The 21,337-nt window shown below is 44.3% G+C and overlaps 1 protein-coding gene across 8 annotated transcripts in view; it reads right to left on the reverse strand.

The window, feature by feature from the left end:
• Nucleotides 1–7,655: 7,655 nt before the first annotated feature.
• The window catches only part of GRAMD2A (GRAM domain containing 2A), a 43,558-nt gene continuing 29,876 nt past the window's right edge, over nucleotides 7,656–21,337 (reverse strand). For 7 of the 8 annotated variants that reach the window (XM_088148515.1, XM_088148514.1, XM_025166808.2 and 4 more), the window contains exons 4-12: nucleotides 21,158–21,230; nucleotides 20,781–20,884; nucleotides 19,467–19,565; nucleotides 16,506–16,577; nucleotides 13,840–13,902; nucleotides 12,762–12,918; nucleotides 12,395–12,524; nucleotides 12,187–12,294; nucleotides 7,656–10,662 (exon numbers count right to left, since the gene is read on the reverse strand). In XM_088148515.1, coding sequence (XP_088004641.1) covers nucleotides 10,659–10,662; nucleotides 12,187–12,294; nucleotides 12,395–12,524; nucleotides 12,762–12,918; nucleotides 13,840–13,902; nucleotides 16,506–16,577; nucleotides 19,467–19,565; nucleotides 20,781–20,884; nucleotides 21,158–21,230 — 810 coding nt within the window. In that variant the 3' untranslated portion in view covers nucleotides 7,656–10,658. Of the gene's footprint in view, nucleotides 10,663–12,182; nucleotides 12,295–12,394; nucleotides 12,525–12,761; nucleotides 12,919–13,839; nucleotides 13,903–16,505; nucleotides 16,578–19,466; nucleotides 19,566–20,780; nucleotides 20,885–21,157; nucleotides 21,231–21,337 lie in introns of those variants that run through there. The other variant, XM_088148513.1, reaches the window with a different exon arrangement.

Raw genomic sequence — 21,337 nt, forward strand, 5'->3', positions numbered from 1 at the left:
AGGTACAGAGAAAAGCAAACAATTTCAAATGCCAAGGGCGTCTCCAGGTAGAGAAAGACAAACATTTTGTAAGATGCCAGCAAGGAGTTCTAAGGCTTCCCACCCTTTTTTCCTTTACCTTTATTTTCTTAAATGACCAACTATCCTCCTCATTTCAGCGGGTGAGGCAACAGGGATTCTCCAAAAACATATAATGGCCTGTAGTCTTTATGTGACAGAATGGCCAAACAGCCTGTGAGCTGTAGTTGAAGCTGAGACAGCCTTGGAGCAGCCAAAGAAAGTGCAAGATGCTTCTCTTGTGCAAAGCTGAACTAGGCAAATGACAAGTGCAGCATCTCTTAAGCTCCGACACATGCACAAAAGCTTAAAAAAAAAAAAAGCTAAGTCAGTGTGTGACCCCAGTCCTTCCATTACCATTGCTGGGTGGGTCTGTGGAAAATCTGGCTGGGCTCTGTCATTTGGCACCAGATTATCTACAACTTTTGAAAGTCATAGTCCAAATGCAACACGAAGGGTGGGAAGACTTAATCGGTTAACCAGTTGGGTGACCTTGGGTCAATCCCTCTCTCTCAGCCCAGCCCACCTCACAGAGTTGCTGTGGGGAAAGTAGGAGGAGGAAAGCGTATAAGGCACGTTTGTCACTTTGAGTTATATATAAAAAAGGCAGGATAAATAACAACAGCTTTGCAAATAAACGTCAGTGGGGAAGAGGGAGCAACAGCAGATTCAGCTGCAGTTGTAGCCTGCAACACACCACCTTGCTAATAAGAACCTTACAGGATGGGGCCTTTCTTAGACAAAGCAAATACTGCTCAGAAGGATTATGAAAACCTGTTGAAGGAAAAATGGGCAGCTATCTACAGGATTGCAGGAGTGGCAATAGGCCATCCCAACATGGAAATATGCTCCCAGATTCCCTGCATCAGCCATCAAAACAAGAAGCCAGACTGGCCTTGGGCATCTAGAACGCACAGCTATAAAAAGAACCAGCTACATAACGGAGACTAGAATGATAATGCCTTTTGTTCCACCACTCAAAATATTTAAGAGCCAGCTCAGGGTGGACTTTGTTAAGGAGTTCACTGGTGTCTCCCAGTTCTGGGGTTGTATGCAAAGTTCACAGACAAGATCTCTACATGACTAACATGAGAGGAACAGTGTCCCTTCAAAGAACCAGTGGTTGAAAATTCCCTTAATAGTTCTGTTTTCTAAAAATGACAGTGAAATGGGAACTTCAGTCTGCATACTTTAAAATCAAGTTTCCACAATATTTTCTGAGTTTTGGGGAGCCAAAATCCATTGGGACAATCCAGTTAGTTTCTGAAGCTTTTCCAGTTTCCCATCTGTACAGATATTCTTCCTGAAGGCACCTCTACAACCTTGTCTTGCCACATATATATTTTTTAGATTTTTCCCCCCTTTATTATTTTTACAAATAACTCAAGGTGGCGAACCTACCTCATACTCCTTCCTCCTCCTATTTTCCCCACAACAACCACCCTGTGAGGTGAATTGGGCTGAGAGAGAGGGACTGGCCTAAAGTCACCCAGCCGGCTTTCATGCCTCAGGTGGGACTAGAACTCACGGTCTCCTGGATTCTAGGCCAGCACCTTAACCACTAGACCAAACTGACTCACGTGAATCTGAAGGGATTGTCATCCAGGAAGCTGTAAAATCACCTTCTTAGCCTTTGGCCTGTTCCAATTTTTGTGAATGAATTGCTAAACCCTAATATGTAAACACTGTAATTCTTGTATTGTACGTTGCAAGAAAAGCCTGCTGAAAGCAAATACCTACTCAGGGAAGGGTGCAACTCTAGAAGGAATCTCAAACTTTAAATTGAGAATTCAGAAAAGGAGAGAAATGGAACTCTTAACCATCTCAGCAGTACTTCAAATACATATTTAGATATCATTTTTTATCCTGTTTGGACTTCAAAAAGATTTGAAGATTGCACATGACCTCACATTCATTCTGGAAGGTGGAGCTGGCCCACAGATGACTAACAAACTTTATAACTAAAAAAGAAGTTGAAGTCAAGAATCCACACAGTCCTCAGGCAGTTTTTTTGTTCCCCAATTATATTAGATTACCATAGATCCTGATGTGTCTATACCTACAAAGATCAGAATTGTGCAAACCATGGTATTCCCTCTGAAGAAGCAAGATACGAAGAATATGAAAGCTTTTGAACTTTGGCATTGGAGAAGACTCCTGAGAATACCATGGACAGCCAAGAAAACAAAAGCATCATTGAATAAACCCAGAGTTCTCACTTGAGGCACAAATGACCAGGCTCAAATTATCCTACTTCAGACGTATTATGCGAAGACCTAGCTCTCTGGAGAAGACTGTAATACTGGGAAAGGTGGAAGGAAAGAGAAGAAGAGGACCACCAGTGGCAAGGTGGATAGGCCCAGTTAAAGTAGCGATTGGGGTGCCTTTGGAAGAGCTGAAGGACCAGACTAGAGACAGATCGTCCTGGAGAAAATCTATCTATGTGGTCGGTCACTAAGAGTTGAAAACAACTCAATGCCACATAATCAATCAATCAATCAATCAATCAATCAATCTCCTCTCATTCCTAAGCAAGGAGTTGAGTAGGCTGCCTCACACTCTAATAAATGTATCATGCTATCTGATGCATGATGCATCTAAAGCAGAGAATTCTTCCTCCTAATGAACTCCAGGGAACTTTTCTACAGTGAAAACTGAAGATTTGCAGCCAAGCCACTTTCAGACAGTAATTGGCTGTTTGTTTACCCAACAAAACCTGTGTGTTTATGGTACAGTGGACGATCAAATTGGGATTCATGTGGATGTTGTGACTCCAGGCACATCTGCTGTGGTTCTGAATGTTAAAAGCAAAACATGTATCCACTCCGGAGCATCTATCGCTGCTTTATGAATCGCATTTTAAGATTTAACAAAATTATGCTGAGTTTTTGCAAAATGTGGGCTTGCTGTAATTTATAAAGGGATATTTTACCCAAAGTTTAGTTTAGAAGGCCTTTGTTTTCCATAAGGTGGGCAAAGAACTTGTGTCCTGCAGAAGATGTTGAACTGCAATTCCCAGCATCCCTCACAATGACCATGGTGCCTTAGGACTTATACTAAATATAGGCTCAGAAACCAGGTTTCAAAAGGATTGGACAGACAGCGCAACCTGCAAGAAATAGCATGACCTCCTCTAAAGCTACTTTCCATGTCTCAGCTCTGTGCAGGACCGTCTCCACGTCCACTCCCAGCCAGCTCCTGCAGGAGAAGTAGGCAGATGTGAAGCCAGCTACGTAGACACAAAAGCAGCTCACACCCTGCCGAAAAACACTCGTCAAATATATAGTTTCTCATTTCATGAATAAATTCTGCATATATCTCCTGACAGATAGCAGAAGGAAAGGTTGCAACGGCGGCAACAAATTTAGGCTTGTATCTTAGCTTCTAGGACTGCAACGCAAAGGAAATATTCCTGTGGGGAAACAGTACACAATTTGCAGGAAGTCTAACGAATGGAAAACAAAAACAAAAAAACGAAAGAGAAGAACTGGTTTGTGAATTCACTCATTTCTAGGCAATTTGCAGGAAGTCTAACGAATGAAAAAAAAAATGGGAGAGAATAACTGGTTTGTGAATTCGCTTATTTCTAGGCATTTGAAGCTTCCAACGATATTCCAGACTGAATGATCTGGACTTGGCTGTGCAGCAGCTAATCACAATCCCAGCTGCTTGCGGGGAGAACAGGATCCCATTTTAAAAAGATGGGGTCTCTGACAGCTGCCCTTGTCAAATACTTCGGGCTGCAGAAGAAATAAAGGGCTCGTTTCACGGGAAGGCAGGATGTTCAAACGGCAGCCATGCCCTTCCTGCAGGTTAGTGGAGTTTGGGGCCCTCTGGTGTGCACAAGCGGGAACTGCACCCTTTCATGCACAAGGCTGAATAAAAACCGGGCTCTCTGCGTTTCCAAGCGGCTTACTTTTGTATAAATTCTGTTCTAATTTTTAGACTAATAATTCCCCATCCTACCCTCCTTTTAGGAAATCTGATAGGGCTTCTTTCTGGCAAGTGAAGCCAGAAGAGAGGGAAAAGAAACAATTCCAACCCCCCCCCCCCCAAGCTCATGGAGAATCAGGCTGCTTTAAGGAACAATGGAAAAGCACGTAGTCAGACAAGGCCCCCAAAATGTATTCTGAATCATTTTTATTTATTTACTTATTTAAGAAAAACAATTAAGTGCCATATGCCATACCACATGAGGGCTAGATAAGGGGGCAGCATCAAGAGATCTTGGCTGATGTCAAAGTGCTCAGTGGGAGGAGGTCTGCTTAGTGATTGGGTAGGAAACTATTATGAATTCACAGGGCCCTGGCTAGGGTGGGAAGCTGGAAGTCTTAGAGAAAGGCAGCAGCAAGCTTTCACATCCTCTTGTCAAGAGAATGACACACCCACAGAGTTTCCAAAATGAAGCCTGATTCTAAGGAAACTCACCTACTTTTGTTTGTTTTTACAGCAACGGAGCATGGATTTGAGAATATCCAAGACGCAGCACACAGAAATAAACGTGGCACAAATCAGAATGTTGCTGGGTTATACGTATCTTTAAAAAATGAACAGCCATTCTTTCTGGACCCTTCACACAGAGTTCTTAATAGGTGTCAGCAACTGTAGGGTTTTTCCAGTGCAACTGCTAGTGTTGGGGAGAAAACTGGCACCCCCCAAATACTTCTGAGGATAGCCCTCTGTCTCCGGATCACTCATGCTTGCTGGTGCTGGTCCAAGGTGTGGTATCCAAAAGCGCCCGCCTGGGCATCAGCTCGCTCTCTCGCGAAAATGCAAAGGATCCAACCGCACGATTGTAATATCCTCCTCTTCCTTACACCCAGATTCCCCAAATGGGCATGAACATTACTGGCCAGATTTCAGAGCTTTGGGTTTTAGCTGGGCATCCCTCACGCCAAAGAGCCATGTAACAGAAGCACGGGATAAAGCTGATACTGAAGGAGGCAAGAAATCCACAGCTTCTTCTCTCCCAGAGCTATTTAAATAGCAGTGGCTATTCTCACCATGGCAATTGGAAGGACACCCTAAGTTGTCTGAGACGAAGAGGGCTATTGGCAGCACTGGCCTCCTGGAATGCTTTTACCACATACACCACGTGGACATATGGGACACTCTGAGTTTCTTTCTGTACTGAAATGTTATGAACAGGCCTTCCCCATTCTGAGCTTGATGTGCACATGTGTGAGCACATGCAAACATGGCTGCGTGCCCAGAGTGCTTTTATGCCACCACCCAGGGCAACAGATGTCCCCTATTTGAAATGGCAGAAATCTGGAGCTATTCGTTCAGAAGAGAGTCAGGGAAATCTCCAGTTGTTTAGCTAACAGGATGGCAGGAAGAAAGCTATTAATCCTGGCTCACAACTCGCCTAGCAAAAGCTAAGCCGATTAAGTCTTCCTGAACAGAACAGGGAACATCAGGATGGCGGTTTTCCAATTTGCAATCAAGTGCCAGATAGGGATAGAAGGGAAATCCATTTGCTCCACATTTTAAACACATCAATGTAATTGACATTTCCTGGACAAGTGTGCAAATCAGAGTCCAGACTGCCCTTCCCAAATGTTGCAGGGCAGATCTTGGCTCAGAAATCACATGCAGAAAGGTTGTGTATTGGGGAACGCTGTGCACAGAAACAACCACCGTAAAGACCCCCCAGGGGAGTGTTGTCCGAACCTGGCCACTTTAAGATGAGTGGACTTCAACTCCCAGAATTCCCCAGCCAGCCATGCTGCCCCAGAGGTATTTTTAGAAAATGAAGAGAGCGGTTGGCGTTAAATGCTCTGTAAAGCTCTGAGTTATTCTTGGAAATTGTGCCAGAGGATGGTGTTCTGCAGCAAGTTAGCTCCCCATTTTTTAAAGAGATTATTTTTAATATTTTAATACGTCTGTCAGGGCAGAAAGTCTAGCAGAAACTAAAGAAGAGGGCTGAAGTTATTGTTGGCAACTGACATCACACTGCTCCCACTTCCCCTATATCAGGAACCACCACCCAAACCCCAACGCTGGTATTTAAGAAACAGATTTGGCTTTTTACACTTGAATCTGCACTCAATGGCCAGTGGCAGCTGACAAACTCAGATGTATGGCCAAAATGTTGGGGGGCACGAGCAGAGATTAGGTAGATGACATAAGGCTTACAGCTCAGTGCAAGAGGCAGAGTTCAGCAAATGCATTGGTACAAAAAGCTAATGAGTCTTCTCAATTCCATCTCTTTTGGAAAAAAGTGTTTGCCCTCCCATCATCACCCATTTCTTAACACTACCTAAAAGCAACGGGAGACCAAGCTTCTGCATTCGCTGCAATAGGGCAGGATGGGCCCTATCCTCATCTAGCATAAGGAACTAGTTATGGTCCTACCTGGACATTCTGTGAACAAAGAGTGAACTTACAAAGCACCAACAGTCCACTCCTCCTGATCTTGGAGACAGCTCTTAGCTTAGTCCCCATGCCAATCTCAACAGCTGGAGAGTGAACTCCAGGCAGTTGTATGTGACTAGTTGCAGACAAGCTTGTTGATCTCTTTGAAGGAGATCTTGCCTTACACGCTCCCTTTGGTTCCCTAATAGGGGTTTGATTCTTGCTTTATCACCTCTCTGCAATTGGTGTCTGGGAGTCCGAGGGCCCTAACTCCCACTTTCTCAGCATCCTATTATTACAACCAGAACGATGTCAGTGACCTTAGCCAAGAACGTCATTCTACACACACTTCTTTCCAACGCTGTTCTCCCACATCCTGGAGGGCTAGCTAGATTAAAATAGTTTCCCTTGGGATCAACCTCATGGAATATCCCTTTAATGTTGAGAGCATTTTAAAACTGGACCTTCCAATTACCTTATCAGAGGAATTTAGAGAGCTTGTTTCTTAACAATCATCCCACAGGGTGGTTGTGGTGGGGAAAATAGGAGCATTACACATGCTGCCTTGAGATGCTAAAGGTAGGATATAAATCTAATAATAAACCAAGTGAGGCAAACCTTGAGCAGGATTCTCTCTGGCATAATTTCTCCTCACACTTCAATTCTAACTTGCAGAATTTGACAAAAATTATTATTATTTTTTTTTAGGTGGGAGGGAGAAAATGAAAGAAGATATCAACCGGGTTTTCGCATTACCGGAAGCCAGCACTGTTCACTACACCGTGCTTAAAAACCTTGAGGATCACACAGAAGCCACAGGCACGAATTCAGTGCTTTGGGCACCATGGCACACATACAAGTCCTCCTCGGGTGGCATCTGTGGGCCTCTGGAATTAAATATATTAATATTTTAAAGAATACTAACATCTCACAAGGTTTGATGATCTCTGAGGTTTTGGCCTTTAGAAGAGATGATCATTTTGCCCCCGCCTGCGAGAGACCATTGCAATAACACTGCAGGTCTCCAGACTGTAGGATATGAACGCCTGCACTAAGTCCTAATTAAGTTATTTTGGTCTCCCCTCAATATGTTGCATGACTCCAGGCCTTGCTGCTAATAAAATCCACAGTTAAAGCAACTCAAAACGTAGCACAACATATAAACCCAGCCATTCAATCCTGCCCTGCTCAGAGCCAGACGATCTTCTGGAGCCAGATACACCAGGAATCAAACACCAAAAGGTGATACCTTAACTTTAATTTAAACTTAAATATCGTTCAGATGATGGTTTTCCATGTTTTAAATAATTCCCACCATTCTTTAGGCAAAATGGGAAGTATTGATCAGTACCAACAACATAACCATGGGAAAAAAATGGATTTTCATGCTGCCTGGGGGTCTTGCCATCAAATTTATCCGTGGTGTCAGATCTTAAAAGATTTGCCTTTGGCTATATGCTTCCAGTACCTGTCACAAACTGATGGCCTTCCAGCCAAAAAGGCAAGCCATTTTACAGAATTCTACAGCCAAGGATGTCAAAAAGGTCTGAAGCCTTGCTAAGCTTCTTCTAATTCTTGGTATTCACCTTGTTGTCATAGTTAGCACAGGTCTCGTAGAGAACAAAGCCCAAAAATGTTCTGAAGCAGTTATCCAGAATATTTTTCAGAAAAAGAAATAAAAGTGATGACAATCACATTAAGGACAATACAGTGTACTTATAACGTGCCTTTCCAATGTATTTAAAGTGCCCCGAATAGTTATTTTCAATAACCCTGTAAGATAGACATGTATTAAAAGAATAGCTTTTAGCTCAAGTGCAAACTGTATTGGGACTTTGGGCTCTTAATTCCTGCTTAATCTCGGTTTGAGCACAAACATGCAAAAATGAGAGAAAAATGCAGCCAAGAGCCACCCTAAGTTGTCTTTCCCCATTCGGATGGGGAAGTAGAACATCTCCAGACATCAGGTCAGCAAAGCTGTTCTTGACATTACTCAAGTTCTCTGAGCATTTTCTGAGTCTGCTTGCTTTCCCTTACGTGGGGAGTCTTTGCTGGGCCTGCTGACTGTAGCTTTTCAGTCTTGCAAACATGCTCGCCAGTCAAGCGCCTTTGTCTTAGCAGCGCTTCCCCCAAAATAACCGATTTAAAGATCAACGTTATATATACCCACCTGCCAGGTGGGAGGTTCTCGTGAAAACAAGTTGCATAAACACCTGAGACATTATTGCTAAGGAAGAAACCGACTAGCTGTCCAGCAGCCCCTGGAAAGGGGAAAGAGGAGAAGCCATAGATGGGCTCTTCTCTCCAACGATGCTGATGAAGCTGCTTTCAGGACCAGGCTGAAACCCCCTGCTCATCCAGAAGCAGACCTGGTAGAACCCTCAGAGCCTCTCCACCAATGCCCCACTTTCTGGAGGTTTTGTTCAGCCCCAAGCAGCTGCCAACAGGAGCTGCCATTCTGCCTCCCCACAATACCCCCCACAGGTCCCCCTGCAGCACTGTGGGAAAAACAGGGAGGATTGTAGAGGGGTTTGCTGTATGCCAGGAGACCATCCACTCATTGGAAATGAGAGCCATCCATCCATCCATCCATCCATCCATCCATCCATCCATCCATCCATCCATCCATCCATCCATCCATCCTCCCTCCCTCCCTCCCTCTCCAAGCCTTCTTAGGAGACCTTCACTTGCAGACCCAACTCTCCCATCTAATGGGACTTTTGTCTCCTGCTCCAACCCCACCGTTTCTTTTCAGCAGCTCCTTTTCCTGATGGAACTTCTACCCTGCTCCAATTCCCCACTTGGCCACCAACAAATCCCCCAGGGCCACACAATCAAGTTTCCCTAGCCTGGTGCTGGGACGCAACTGACTGAAAACTGTAGAGAGTAAGGAAGAGGTCCTTGATGGAGATGTGCAGGCTCGGGGCCGAGACCAAGGGGCCAAAGCATTTTTAACTCCAGAACGTCCAGATAACATTTGGAAGTGGCTCAGACAGACACCTCCCTAATTCACTGAACTGTAAGAAGTGGGAGGAGGTACAGTTAGTATAGCCAATCTCAATTAAAGTAATTGTAACCATCCTGTAGGGTTGATTTCACAGTCTAGTCTGCCTAGTGGGGCTGACAGCAACATTTGCTTCCCCCTGCCACCCCCTTTCCCCATGCTTTTTTAGCCCATCAAAGCTAACCTGCAGTGTTCAGGTTAAGGAGGGAGACCGACCAGAAGTGCATTTTGGGCTCCAAGTCAACGCTTGAGACACTTATTTTACTTTTTCTTTTCCCAAAGGAGCCTGGTGTGGCTGCCTGCCCAACAGCCCTGCCCTGAAGGAATACATTTTCCGTTGGCTCCGGTCCATAAGAATGTAGGGCTTGCCTGGCAGCTGAGAGGCCTCCATCTCGTCCACTCAAAGTCACTTTGGCTCTGGAAATTCTGCAGGGTTGCAAATCACTTCAGCAGCATTGTTTGGGGTCAGAGGAATCTGTTAGTGCAAGAAGAATGGTCTCGAGGGGAACTCACAATACCGGGATGTGAAAGGGCAGAGAAGGGACAGCTCCAAACTCCTACTCATCCTTGGTAAAATATTATTTACTAGCCACCTTCACTGACTGACTGTTTCACTGCGGGAAGAAAAACGATCCCCCACCCCCCTTCCACAGGAAAAGAGGCCATGAGTCCTGACAGCAGCCACACACAGGAGGAACCCTCCCCAAAGGAGAATCCAGCTGCGTATTTGGCATTTGCAAATAGCCCCTTAGGGATGGTGACCAAAGAGCCATGCAGTTCACTGGTAAGAGCAGCCAAGTCCTTCTAAAGCCAAGCTCCACAAGATGCTGCAGTTCCAAAGTGCAAGGGGGTACCTTGGAGAAGTCCTCTAATGCAATCTCCAATGTTGCTGGCACTGTTGAGAGTAAGTTCTGTAACATCCTCATAGCTCAGGACACCTCTGAAACTGTGGCTGGAACTGCCCCTCTTGGACAAGCCTAGCTAGGACCTTTCTTGGTGATGGTCATAAGCACCACCAGCAGCCTGGAAGATGCTCTAGCAGAGTTGATGCAACATGTTAAGTCTCAAACGGGGTTCTTGGAAGTGAGGAAGCACCTAAAGTGTTCCTCACTGCTTTGGTCCAGCAAGAATGGAGAGAGAACCAGAGTTCCACTTGCCCCGTCTTCATAGCAGCCATGTTACCTACTTGGACCCAACTTAAGGTGAAGCCTGATCTTTTGCAATCTCCCTTGTGCTACAATCACCTGTCAAAAGAGAGAAAGAAGTCCAAGTTTGCCAGTCCAAGCTGGTTACATAGAAAACAGTGAGAACTTCTTCACTGAAATGTCACCTACACGCAACCTTTGGTGCAGAATCCATGTATGCAAGCATCAGGATGTGTGACTTCTCAGAACAGAAAGATTCTCCAGCTGATTACTTTAAGGGCCATCCCCTCCTGCATTATCATGCAAGGATGTAGAAGTTCCTCTGGTCTTGAGAAAGACCGCAAATCACGCTTTGTGTACTACAAAACACTCTACTGAATGAGGCTTGGCAGAACCAAAGGATTCCTTGTTCAGGCCAGGGATGGGCCATCTTCCAGTGGTCAAGAGAGATTCTTCACTTGGAAGGGCTGCCAAGTGGGTGGGCTCATATCACACTTCAGTGGGGCTGGGTTTTAGTGACAGCCTGGGGGATTTCTTGTGTGTGCGCGTGCGTGTGTGCGCACGCGTGTGTGTTTTAACCGTGATAGGCCTAGTTAAGGGATTACACCACTTTACTCATTACCCCTCAAAATACTGGGCAAACCTTTTGCTTTCAGCAATGAGGGACCATAATAAAGGGATGTGGAGACTGCAAGCTACCCATTCCTGTTTTACACAAGTGGCAGGGACACCATAATTTCTAGGAAACCTTTAGCTAATTTTTTTAACCTGGTTTATTTTGACTGTTTCCCCCCAAATGGCAGTCTATCACATTAATGCTGCAGTTTTATTTTCACAAAGAATTAAAAGCACAAGACATGTTATTGTGTATCATGTTATATTTCCTGTTTTGTATTCCACCTTAAGCTCCTTTTGAACATAAAGTTGGATATAAATCTTTAAAAAAAGAGGGTATTTACAGTAATTACCATGAGAAATTTAGGATAACGGGGAGTGAATACATTGCTACTTTTCGTAATGCAACTAGTTCTTTGTCAATATTTTATGTTTGCTGTCCCAATTCTTTTCCCTCATGTTTCAGAAACAGCATCCCATCTCCTCCCCACTCCATGAAATGAAAGCCAGATTCAGATGCAGAAGCAATCTTTGGAAAATAAAATACATCCAGAGAAATGCCTAAAATTTATTGTAAACAGATTTGGAGGTATTTGAGCCCTGGACTTCAAAGGCTTGAGCTCAAGCTTTGCTCTGCTTTCGTCAAAGTCCACATTGTTACAGCAATGGGCCCATGAGAGATGCGTTTTCATTAACCTATCTTTCCTGAGTAAGGCACCTCCAGTAACAAAGCTGGTCTGGTGCAGTGGTTAGAGAGCAGGTTTGGGACCAGATTGATCCCAGTTCAGGTCTACATTCTGCAATGAAGTCCACTGGGTTCAGCCTAATCCATCCCAGATGATGTAGTGGGTTAAAAGAAAGGTAGGGAGGTACACCATTTGAAACTCCTTGCCCCAAAGCGAGCAAGACAAACATTGGAAATAATTAAATGGTATCAGCAGAATCAAGAGTCTAGTTGCCCCAGTGCCAACTTTCTCCTTTTTGGAGGAACTTCAGAACATCTCTTACCTTTGAGATACTCGGGAAAGGTAATCCTGGTTCAAAGAGGAGAGTTGCTGCTCCAGCCGGAAGATTCGGAAGGCCAGGTACAATGAGGACAACACCAAAAGGCAGATTCTGCAAATCAAGACCCCACAGAGAGGTCCCATTTAGATCTGAGCCACGAGGGAATCAGAACGCCATAGGAAAGATTGGAAAACTCATCTCTTAGACTTACAACACTATGAAGATTTTCAGCAACTGATAATCAGCTGCTCTCAGTTCCGCTTTGAAGCTGCGGTCCACGCCTAACTCCTCCTCCTCCTCCTCCTCCTCTTCTTCCTCCTCCTCAGAGTTTATTGTACTTTCTGGAACAGAAGCACATAGGGAGAAATTCAGATCACTCAAAACACCAACTGGAGTTGGAGAATCCAAAAATGATAAACGCCCTTTGTTTATCAAAGGGTCCGTTGAAAGAGCTCCTTCCGGTTGCATTTCAACCACTCCTTCCATATGAACTGATGTCCTTGGAGCACCACACAATCTGTGCCAGCCCAGGAAGATGCTGCCCCCCATCCCACAAGGGTTTTCAGAATTCCCTGTACCTGACGCAAGGGGCTCCTCCAAGTTGCAGGAATTCTCCTCAGCACTGAGGTTGCTGATTGATGCTTGGTGGATACACTGGAAGCCAGCATCTGGGAGGGCAAGTGAGAGCGATGCCGAGGACCTCTTCCTCCACTTCACTTCTGGGACAATCACCTCCTGTGGAAAGCATATAATGCAGCATCAACTACCTGAATTTTTAGTGGGACATCAAGGTTAGTGGGCCAGAAGTGGGTCAGCGAAGCATTTCTGGCTCTTCTTCCACCACAGAACCATCTCCTGATAAACCAGTGGTAATGCTTCATGAAAAGACCCACAGAGCATATGCCCTGCTTGTGGAAAGTCCTAGGTCCAATCTTTGCTACCTTCAGTTTGCAAAGAACCAGAGTAATGAGTAATGGAAGAGGTCTTTCTCTGCCCCAGATTGTGCAATGCAAACCACATATCTCTGCCTAAGGAATCATGGTTTGCTTTAACTGCACTTGAAGTCCATGCACCGCTAGTGTGGAACTGTCACTAAACTGAGGAATTGGGAAGCTTTTCCCACTTCCTGACCATGGTTAAAAGACCATCAGTGTTATATATTGACAGAAGAGAGGCAGGGTGGTCAACGTCTAGAGCGTTAAGACCTGTAAGGAAAAATTTCAATTCCTGATTTATTTCTTGACCTTGGATTTGTAACTGTCTCTCAGCCAAAGTCACAGGAGGGGGATTTTCTGCCAAACATAATGGATGCAATCAATAACATAAAAAATTACCACTTAAGTTGAGCTTGGTCTCCAGTGTGATTTGTGTACTAACACGGTCGCTCAGGGAATGGTGGTGTCAACAGAAACAGGGAGGAATCCCATTTATAGCAGTAAGTAAAAACATTTTAGCATTTCCTTCTCATATTTTAAAAGCTGCCCTAGATAAAGCTGGAGGAATTTCTGCTCTGGACAGGGTGACAAGTGATGGGAAGACTGACCAAGCAGATGTTTTCACACAGAGGTTTACTCCAGGCCTTTGGATGACCAAAGGACTGTTATGGAGTATTGTGCAGTTTGGCTACTTTGATCTTCTTTCCAAAATCTGTCTTACCAAAGACACAGTATCTGGCTCTTCAGTGAATTCTTTCAAACTCAGGCTTTTTTTGCTTGAGACCTAGAGAGAAAAGAAAAGGGTTGGGATTACCCACCAAAAGCAAACGAACCCAAGATGCTTCAAGAGCTGGGAGTCTGGAGCCTCCAAGGTCACTCAGCTCTGCTAAACTAACCCCTTTCTAGCTAAGTTCAACCAGGAAAACATCTTCAGATGCTTAAATTAGTTTCCTTTTGGTCCTCCCGGAAGCAAAGAAAGCCGTGGTAGAAGACTTCTTCCACCTATCAAAGGTTAATTCTCAATCATTCCACTGGAGAACGCAGACCATGCTTTCGGACGGTGGCTGGGTCTGGACCTTGCCTGCATTTAGGCAAGGAAAGCCAGAGCGTCCTTACTATGGTTTGTTGGACAAGCCACAATGGCCCGGTTCACATGCCATGCAGAGCCATAACCCATGGTCTGCTAGCCACAGTGGATGGGGGCACACGGCGCAGCCAGTGTGGTGTCGTAATTCAGCTAAGGGGACATGGTTCAGCTCCATGCTTCAACTTGGAAGCTCAAGAAGGTGACGTGGAACCAGTTGCTCTCTTTCAGATTGACTTACTCTACTCGACAAGGCTCTGGGGAAAACAGAGTGCTAAGTATTCTGCCTTAAACTCTAGGAGGAAAGCTGGGGAATAAATCAAATGAGTGAATGGATGAGTTCCATTAAGCTGTAATTAAACTAATCACTATGGATTAATCATTATACACATCTATCCTCTGTGGTATACTATAACTTTGGCTTTAGCATAGCAAAACTGGCCATTATGGCTTATTCAACAACCCAAGGTTAAACCACACGTTAATGTGATGTGTATGAACCCTGTCACTCTTAATAATATAAGCGGTAGGGTTTCCTGGTGGTCTCCCATCCTCATATGAACCAGTCTGAACCTGTTTCACTTTCGGGGAGCTTGATTATGTTAACAATATCAGACTTGCCGGAAGGCAACCTGCTGTGTTTCAATGGCAAAGGGCAACTGGAACATTGTGCCCCAAAATTATTTACATGCATTACAGACATTCCCCTGTGGGGCTGTATGCTTGTTTATGCCATAAAACAGGGTTCCTCAACCTTGGCCACTTTAAGACGGGTGGACTTCAACTCCCAGAATTCCCCAGCCAGCCTTACTGGCTGGGGAATTCTGGGAGTTGAAGTCCGCCCGTTTTAAAGTGGCCAAGGTTGAAGAACCCTGCCATAAAAAGACTTTCCTATGTTTAAAGAAAAGATCAAAAGGGAAGCTGCTCCCCAAAAGCTGAAGCAGTTCAAACCTGGGTCTTCTTTGGATGGGAGATCACTAGGAAGACTTCAGTTAGATAAAGAAGTTGAAAAAAACATCTCAGAAGAAACCAAAGGCAGACCAATTTAAGGGAATCTTAATATTTTTCCAGTTTTTCAAATCCCTCCCCACTCCAGTTCATCTCACGCAGCCTGATTTCCCCCCCCCCCTTAAAAAAAAAACCCTCCTTGCATAGAGTTTAAGGGCTCCAAAGCTGCAGCAATGAGGTGGGTCAAAGAAGCTATCAATTTATGGGCATCTCTGTCCTAAACTATCAAGGTTTTTATTTCTTTGTTAGATTTACCAGGGCAGCGCTAATCCTTTGAAAAAGATGCTTCAGAAGACATGGGAGTATACACAAAGCATGTCTTTTTGAATCATTACAGCAGCCACGTTATACAACTCCAGAAGTGCACATTCACACATGTGTGAAGGCAGCCGGAAGTAACCACACAACTCTGGGAAAAGAGATGCTTCGTACATATTCTTGCGCATCCCAAAGTGCCTCTTTCAAAGGAGCTGCACAGCCCTAAAACAGCTACCTTACTTTTCCTCCAAGAACTCAAGGCAGCGTACAAAACACACCAGCCTCCAATTTTTCCCCACAACAATTTTGTGAAGTGGGCCGGTCTCAGAGAAAAAGGACAGGATCCAGATTCCTGGAGAGCTTCTGTGCTGGGGTGGACTTGAACAGAGCCTCCCTGGTCCACCAACTGAATCGCTACTCTGCTGGTCCTAGAATACTGCCTTGCAACCTCCCCTCTTTTCTTTTTTTTGAAATAATTTTTATTAAAGAAGTTTTCAACAGAATAAAAACAATGCAAGTTTTCAATTAAAGAAAAGAACAGGGAAAATAAGAATAAGAAGGTGAAAAAGAGATAAAGCTAAGGAAATAGAAAAGAAAGAAAAAGAAGAAAAACATAATAAAGAAGTCGCTTCTGATCTTAACAGCAGTTTTAAGTACATTTATATTTTACCCTCTCTCACTAAGGTTACTTCATAATTTCCTTCTTTCAATAATCTACCCTTTCTAATCATCAAACCTGTAAATCACCAAGTTTGGTTTTTTTTTTCTTTTTTAAGCAAAAAGTCCACAAGGGTTTTCCAATCACTAATAAATGGAATTGTCGATCTTTCTCTAAGCAAACAAGTTAATTCTGCCATCTCTGCTAGCTCCGTCATCTTCACCAACCATTCCTCTCTTGTGGGTATTTCGGAGTCTTTCCATTTTTGCACACATCGCATACCTGCAGGCAACCTCCCCTCTTCTGACCTTTGGCTGCAACGGGCCAGATGGCTGCCCCGGAACGCCTATTGCGGACCTCAGAGAGGAGAAGGGAGTACCTGCAAGTGGGTGCAGACACGCCGCAAGACGTCATAGACGCTGTCTCTGGAAATGAGGGACACAAAGATGTACTGCAAGAAAAAGGGAACACGGGACGTATGAGTAGGGAAAGTCCAGGCCACCAAGTTTGGAGCAAGGGGCTTGGGAGAAGAGGCAGGCCAGGTGCTTCCTCTCCAGACGCAAGACCTGGTTCTGGAAGACGGATATTTGGGGCCCCATCTTGAAAAGTGATTGCCCCAGATGCTCGCACACATCTGCAGCACACATGGTGCTTGAGGACTTACAGCTGCATCAACGGGAGGCGAGTGGGTTTGAGGCCACATTCCCCCAGTGACCAGAAGAGACAGCTGCTTGTTATTGTTCCCATAGTGGATGAATAGTGAAAGAGAATAAAATAATTTGGCTGTTATTGTCCAGTAAGAGGAGGATCTGGAAAAGGCTGAGCCTGCAACTTAAGGCAAAGAAGGGAGTGGGAGGGGAGGACATCTTTTGCTTCTGGACTTGCAAGTCCTTCTCAGCAAAGGCACCTTCTTTTGGAGAGCTTGGACTCTGGAAAGCAGGAATGTCGGTGAACATTCCTTACCTTCATCTCCTTCCCTCCAGGGCCAAGCCTGAAGTGAGACCAAGGGCAACACTTCAGCAGGAGAGTCACCTATGGGAAATCCCTCCCCCCCAGCTCGGGGCCCCTCCAGATAGGTTCCAAATGTGCTGGCGAACAACTGTCACTGGGCCCAGCCAGGGCTCCAATGGGAGCTATAGTGTAAACTGTCTGGGAAGGCTGCCTCAAGAAACCTGATCGACCTCAGGAAGAGGTGGAAGAGTGCAGCGTAGCCCGTGCTGACCTTGTGAGGGCTTAATAATGGAAGTCAGGATTTGAGTCAAAAGGGAAGATTTCCCCCCTTTAAGCTTGTGAACCTCCTCCCCTTCCATCCCCATCAATGGTTTGGATTGGAAGCGATCAATGCATCTGGAAAGTTTTGTGGGTTTCACTTTCGGGAAGCCCATAAATGGAAATTCATCTGTTCCAAATTTACTTGGCTGGAGCATCAAAAGCTGCTGCCGTCTTCCTTCCCACTCTGGCCCTTTGAGAATGTCAACCACCAGCAGCACTGTCACATCCTGCCCACAAGTGGCTGCACAATTTGACTGCAATTGCTTTGAACTGTAAGACTCTACACAACTTCTTCCAATGTTGAAGGACAGAAGGGAGAAGTTCTAATGAAGGTTGATATTGTGATGAAGTCTGCAATCTGTCACTGAAAAAGCTATCAATTCCCTGATATGGACTATTCTCTGCCAAGCGCTCACTCTTGGCATTTCTGCCCCATTCCCTCTGCCTGGGGCAATTCACTGCCAAAGCAGTCATCAAATTGTTCCTGAGGGCTCCAGAACTTATTTAAATCTCAAGTACGATATGAAATGGAGCAGAAAGTCTGAGCTTCAAACATCATGCTAAGCCCTGGCTTATTTAGGCATGGTTGATCTGGTGGGTTCACATAACATGATCAGCCAAAACCATGTGCAATGCCTTAGAACCATGTCAGAAGCCAGCCAAAGTGGTGCCAGAAAAGGAAAGCAGATATTTGTATACAGTGATACATGAGAGTTACTCATATTTAGGGGTAACGAGTGTTAGCAGAAAAATGGTTTGGAGGGCCTGGTGGAGAAAATGTCAACAGAGGACAGGTGGCAAACCTTCTATACAAGACAGAAGGACGGAAAGAGGACCAGATAATGTGAACCAACTTAGCCCATTTTAGTGTCAGTCCCAAAACAATCCCAAAATGATTTTCACAGGGTGACTGTTCTGATATGGCTCTTTGCAAGGTTCAAGTCATCACATGCCTTAATACAGCCTTGGGGGAAAAATCAGAATAGCTAAAAATGTAAATGTGATGCTGAATTACATTCCAAAATATGAAATCACATTTTATGAAGAACTCTGGCTCTGCTGAGCCTGGGGTTTGGCTATGAGAATTATTTTAGGTAGACAGAAATAAAACAACACTCCAGATGTCAGCGGATTCAAAGGATGTGTTCTTTGTCAATTTTTGGAATGTCATTTTAGTGTAGAAATGAGAAGAGGAGAAGGATGTTTCTGTATAGGATAGATTTTAATAATCTGTTAAAAGACTGAGCTACCTGTATTATGAAATGTTATTATATTATTATTACTACATATTAAATAAATATTACATTAATAGCTTTTTTGTTCCATTTTTAAAGTTTTGCCTCATTTGAATCACCATTATGGTTTTAAATTGTATTGCCACTGTTTATTTTTATTTGTTAATCTCACCATAAGGTATAATAAAAAAATAATAAGAAAAAGATTTCCAAAAGATACATAGCAATAGGATGTAGAAAGTTCCAGCTATACGAAGATCATCATTATCTGCTGCCCAACTTCCAGAGTCTCCCATCTGCCTCAGATCACCTTAAAGCAGCTCTTCTTCCATCAGATAGCCTACAGATGCAATGGACTGCAACTCCCATAATCCCCCAGCCACTCATGACTTGTTAGGGGCAGAAATCCTTGAAGCTTTAATCTCAGCCTGGCAGAAAAACTACAGGTAGTCCTCACTTAATGACCATTCATTTAACAATGGTCTGGAGTTACGGTGGCCTTGGGAAAAGTGCTTTATGACCCTTGTGGTCACACAATCACGATTTGCGACCTTTTTTACGACAGTTGTTAAGTGAATCATGTGGTCGTTAAGCGAATTCTAGCAAAAAAAGTCCATTGGGGAAGCTGGATTCACTTAATGACATGATTTGCTTAACAACCATAAGATTCACTTAATGACTGTCATAAAAGGTCGTAAAATCAACTCTGCTTTGCTTAACAACCAAATCGCTTAGCAACCTAAATTCTGGTCCCTATTGTGGTAGGATAGCAAGGACTATCTGTAATGCCCTGGGATTTGCCCAGAGTGAGAGCAATGGCCAGCAATACTTACTTTTCTGCTGGCATTGGTGGTGATCGCTAGTCCATTTGGCAACAATCGGGCTGTTTTGTGCTTTTTTATTAGTTGGACAGAGACCACAGGAATAACAACCTGAAATGAAAAAAAGGTTGTAGAATGTTAATTTGTTAAATTTATTTTAGCTTATAAACTGATTTTTGGATTGATTTAGGAAATGTATAATAAGAATCATTTTACATACTCAACCCAGGGTAGCTAACAACAATCCACAAAATGTATAATAAAACCAATATCAACAAACTACAGAAACAGAATGAAAATAATCACAATCATCTAAGAGACTCCCGACACCAATTGCACCTGTATTGGGCTCAGCTAACATCCTGGCCCAAGGCCTTGTGGAAGAGCCAGGTCTTCATATTCTTCCAGAAGGCCAGGAGGATTGGGCCCTCTGGGAAGAGGCTGCCCCATAGGGCAGGTGCCATGACTGAGAAGGCAAATCCTCTAACCAAGGATAGGGAAACCCTTTCTGTGGAGGACTACATTCTTCTGCTGGGGAAACATGCCAGCAGTGAATGGGGTCAAAGCCAACAAGGTAGAGGCCACACTGTTGAGTTAGAACTTCCCTTGCAATCATGCTGATTTCCTTCCACTGGTCCACGAGCAGTGTCCCAGAATGGGGGGAAATTTCCAAGACAGTTTCATCCTATACCTGTCTTTAAAAACAATGTAGAAAAAAATCAGAAGTTGGCAGGCAACAAAAGACCAGCTTCAGACATCTCCCCAACTTATCTTCAGAGAAATGATGTTTTGGGACTGGCCATGCCTGTCATGGCAGCCAGGTTGGGAACAGGCAACCCTCACCCCCTCTATGGGAGCATTTTGTGAGAGCACTCAGTACACACTCTCAAAATTCCCAAATGCACCAACTGCCCCAAAAACAATTTTAAAAGAAAAGGAGGAAGATACATCAGGAGCCTTGGAAAACTAGCAAAGACTCTTTTGCTTCTTCAAGCCTTTGGAAGAGAGTGTTTACAGCTTCCTTTCATCTGCTTTTAACACTCTTCTTTTTTAGCCTATTCAGATCTAAACTTGTTCTAGCAGTTGCTTCAATCTTGGAAGACTGGGAATAAGCAATAAAAGTTAGGTGGGAAAATTTCTCAAAAGCAGTTACATCCAGGGGTAACTAGAGGAAGGCGTTGAGCTGTTCTACATTGTAAACTAAGAACTGCCCTGCTTTCCTGCAAATCAATACTTGCAAATCAATACATCAAGACAAACTTTTCCAAGGACAAGCCCAAAGTGTCCCACCTTTGCTGCCTCTTCCCTTCTGTGTGTGACACTCACCTTGATATCCTTCCCAAAAAGGTTTGCGTAGAAACACAGCCAGTTTGGAGAAATGTAGAGACGGCCTTGGATAAGAATGTCTCGCTGAAGGGCACAGGAGCAGACTGGAAATAAAACAGACAGACGCCATAGCAAGGAATGCTTTTAACCTCAAAAGCGGTCCTCCATTAAGAAGGGGATCTACGGATGTCCAAGAAGACACGGGAGGCTGCTGACAGCCTTACAAATAAAAAGGTAGATGAGGGAATGGAATTTTAATCCCAGTTTGTTGCCTCCTGAAACTGTCCAGCACATTTGACAGGTACCAGGGTGGGAAAGATTGGAATAGAGAACTCACAGCACCCCAACCTGCTTTTCAACGGTCCTTTCCTCTTTACCTTTAAGCACGCTCTCTTCCGTGGGAATGTCCTTGAATAACTTGTGATATTGAGAGTTGTATTTATTTAGAGCCTAGAGAGAAAGCAGACCCAAGCATCAAGGACATGCAGAAGACTGGCAAAATGCAGGTTTGGAGCAACCGGGTGGCCTCAACCATTTTAGCAGCTGTTTCACTTCAT

This window comes from Python bivittatus, unplaced genomic scaffold, assembly GCF_059951505.1.
Source record: "Python bivittatus isolate LINGU-HERP-01145 unplaced genomic scaffold, Pbiv_v1 ctg000530_np1212, whole genome shotgun sequence".
In the NCBI taxonomy this organism is placed as follows: Eukaryota; Metazoa; Chordata; class Lepidosauria; order Squamata; family Pythonidae; genus Python; species Python bivittatus.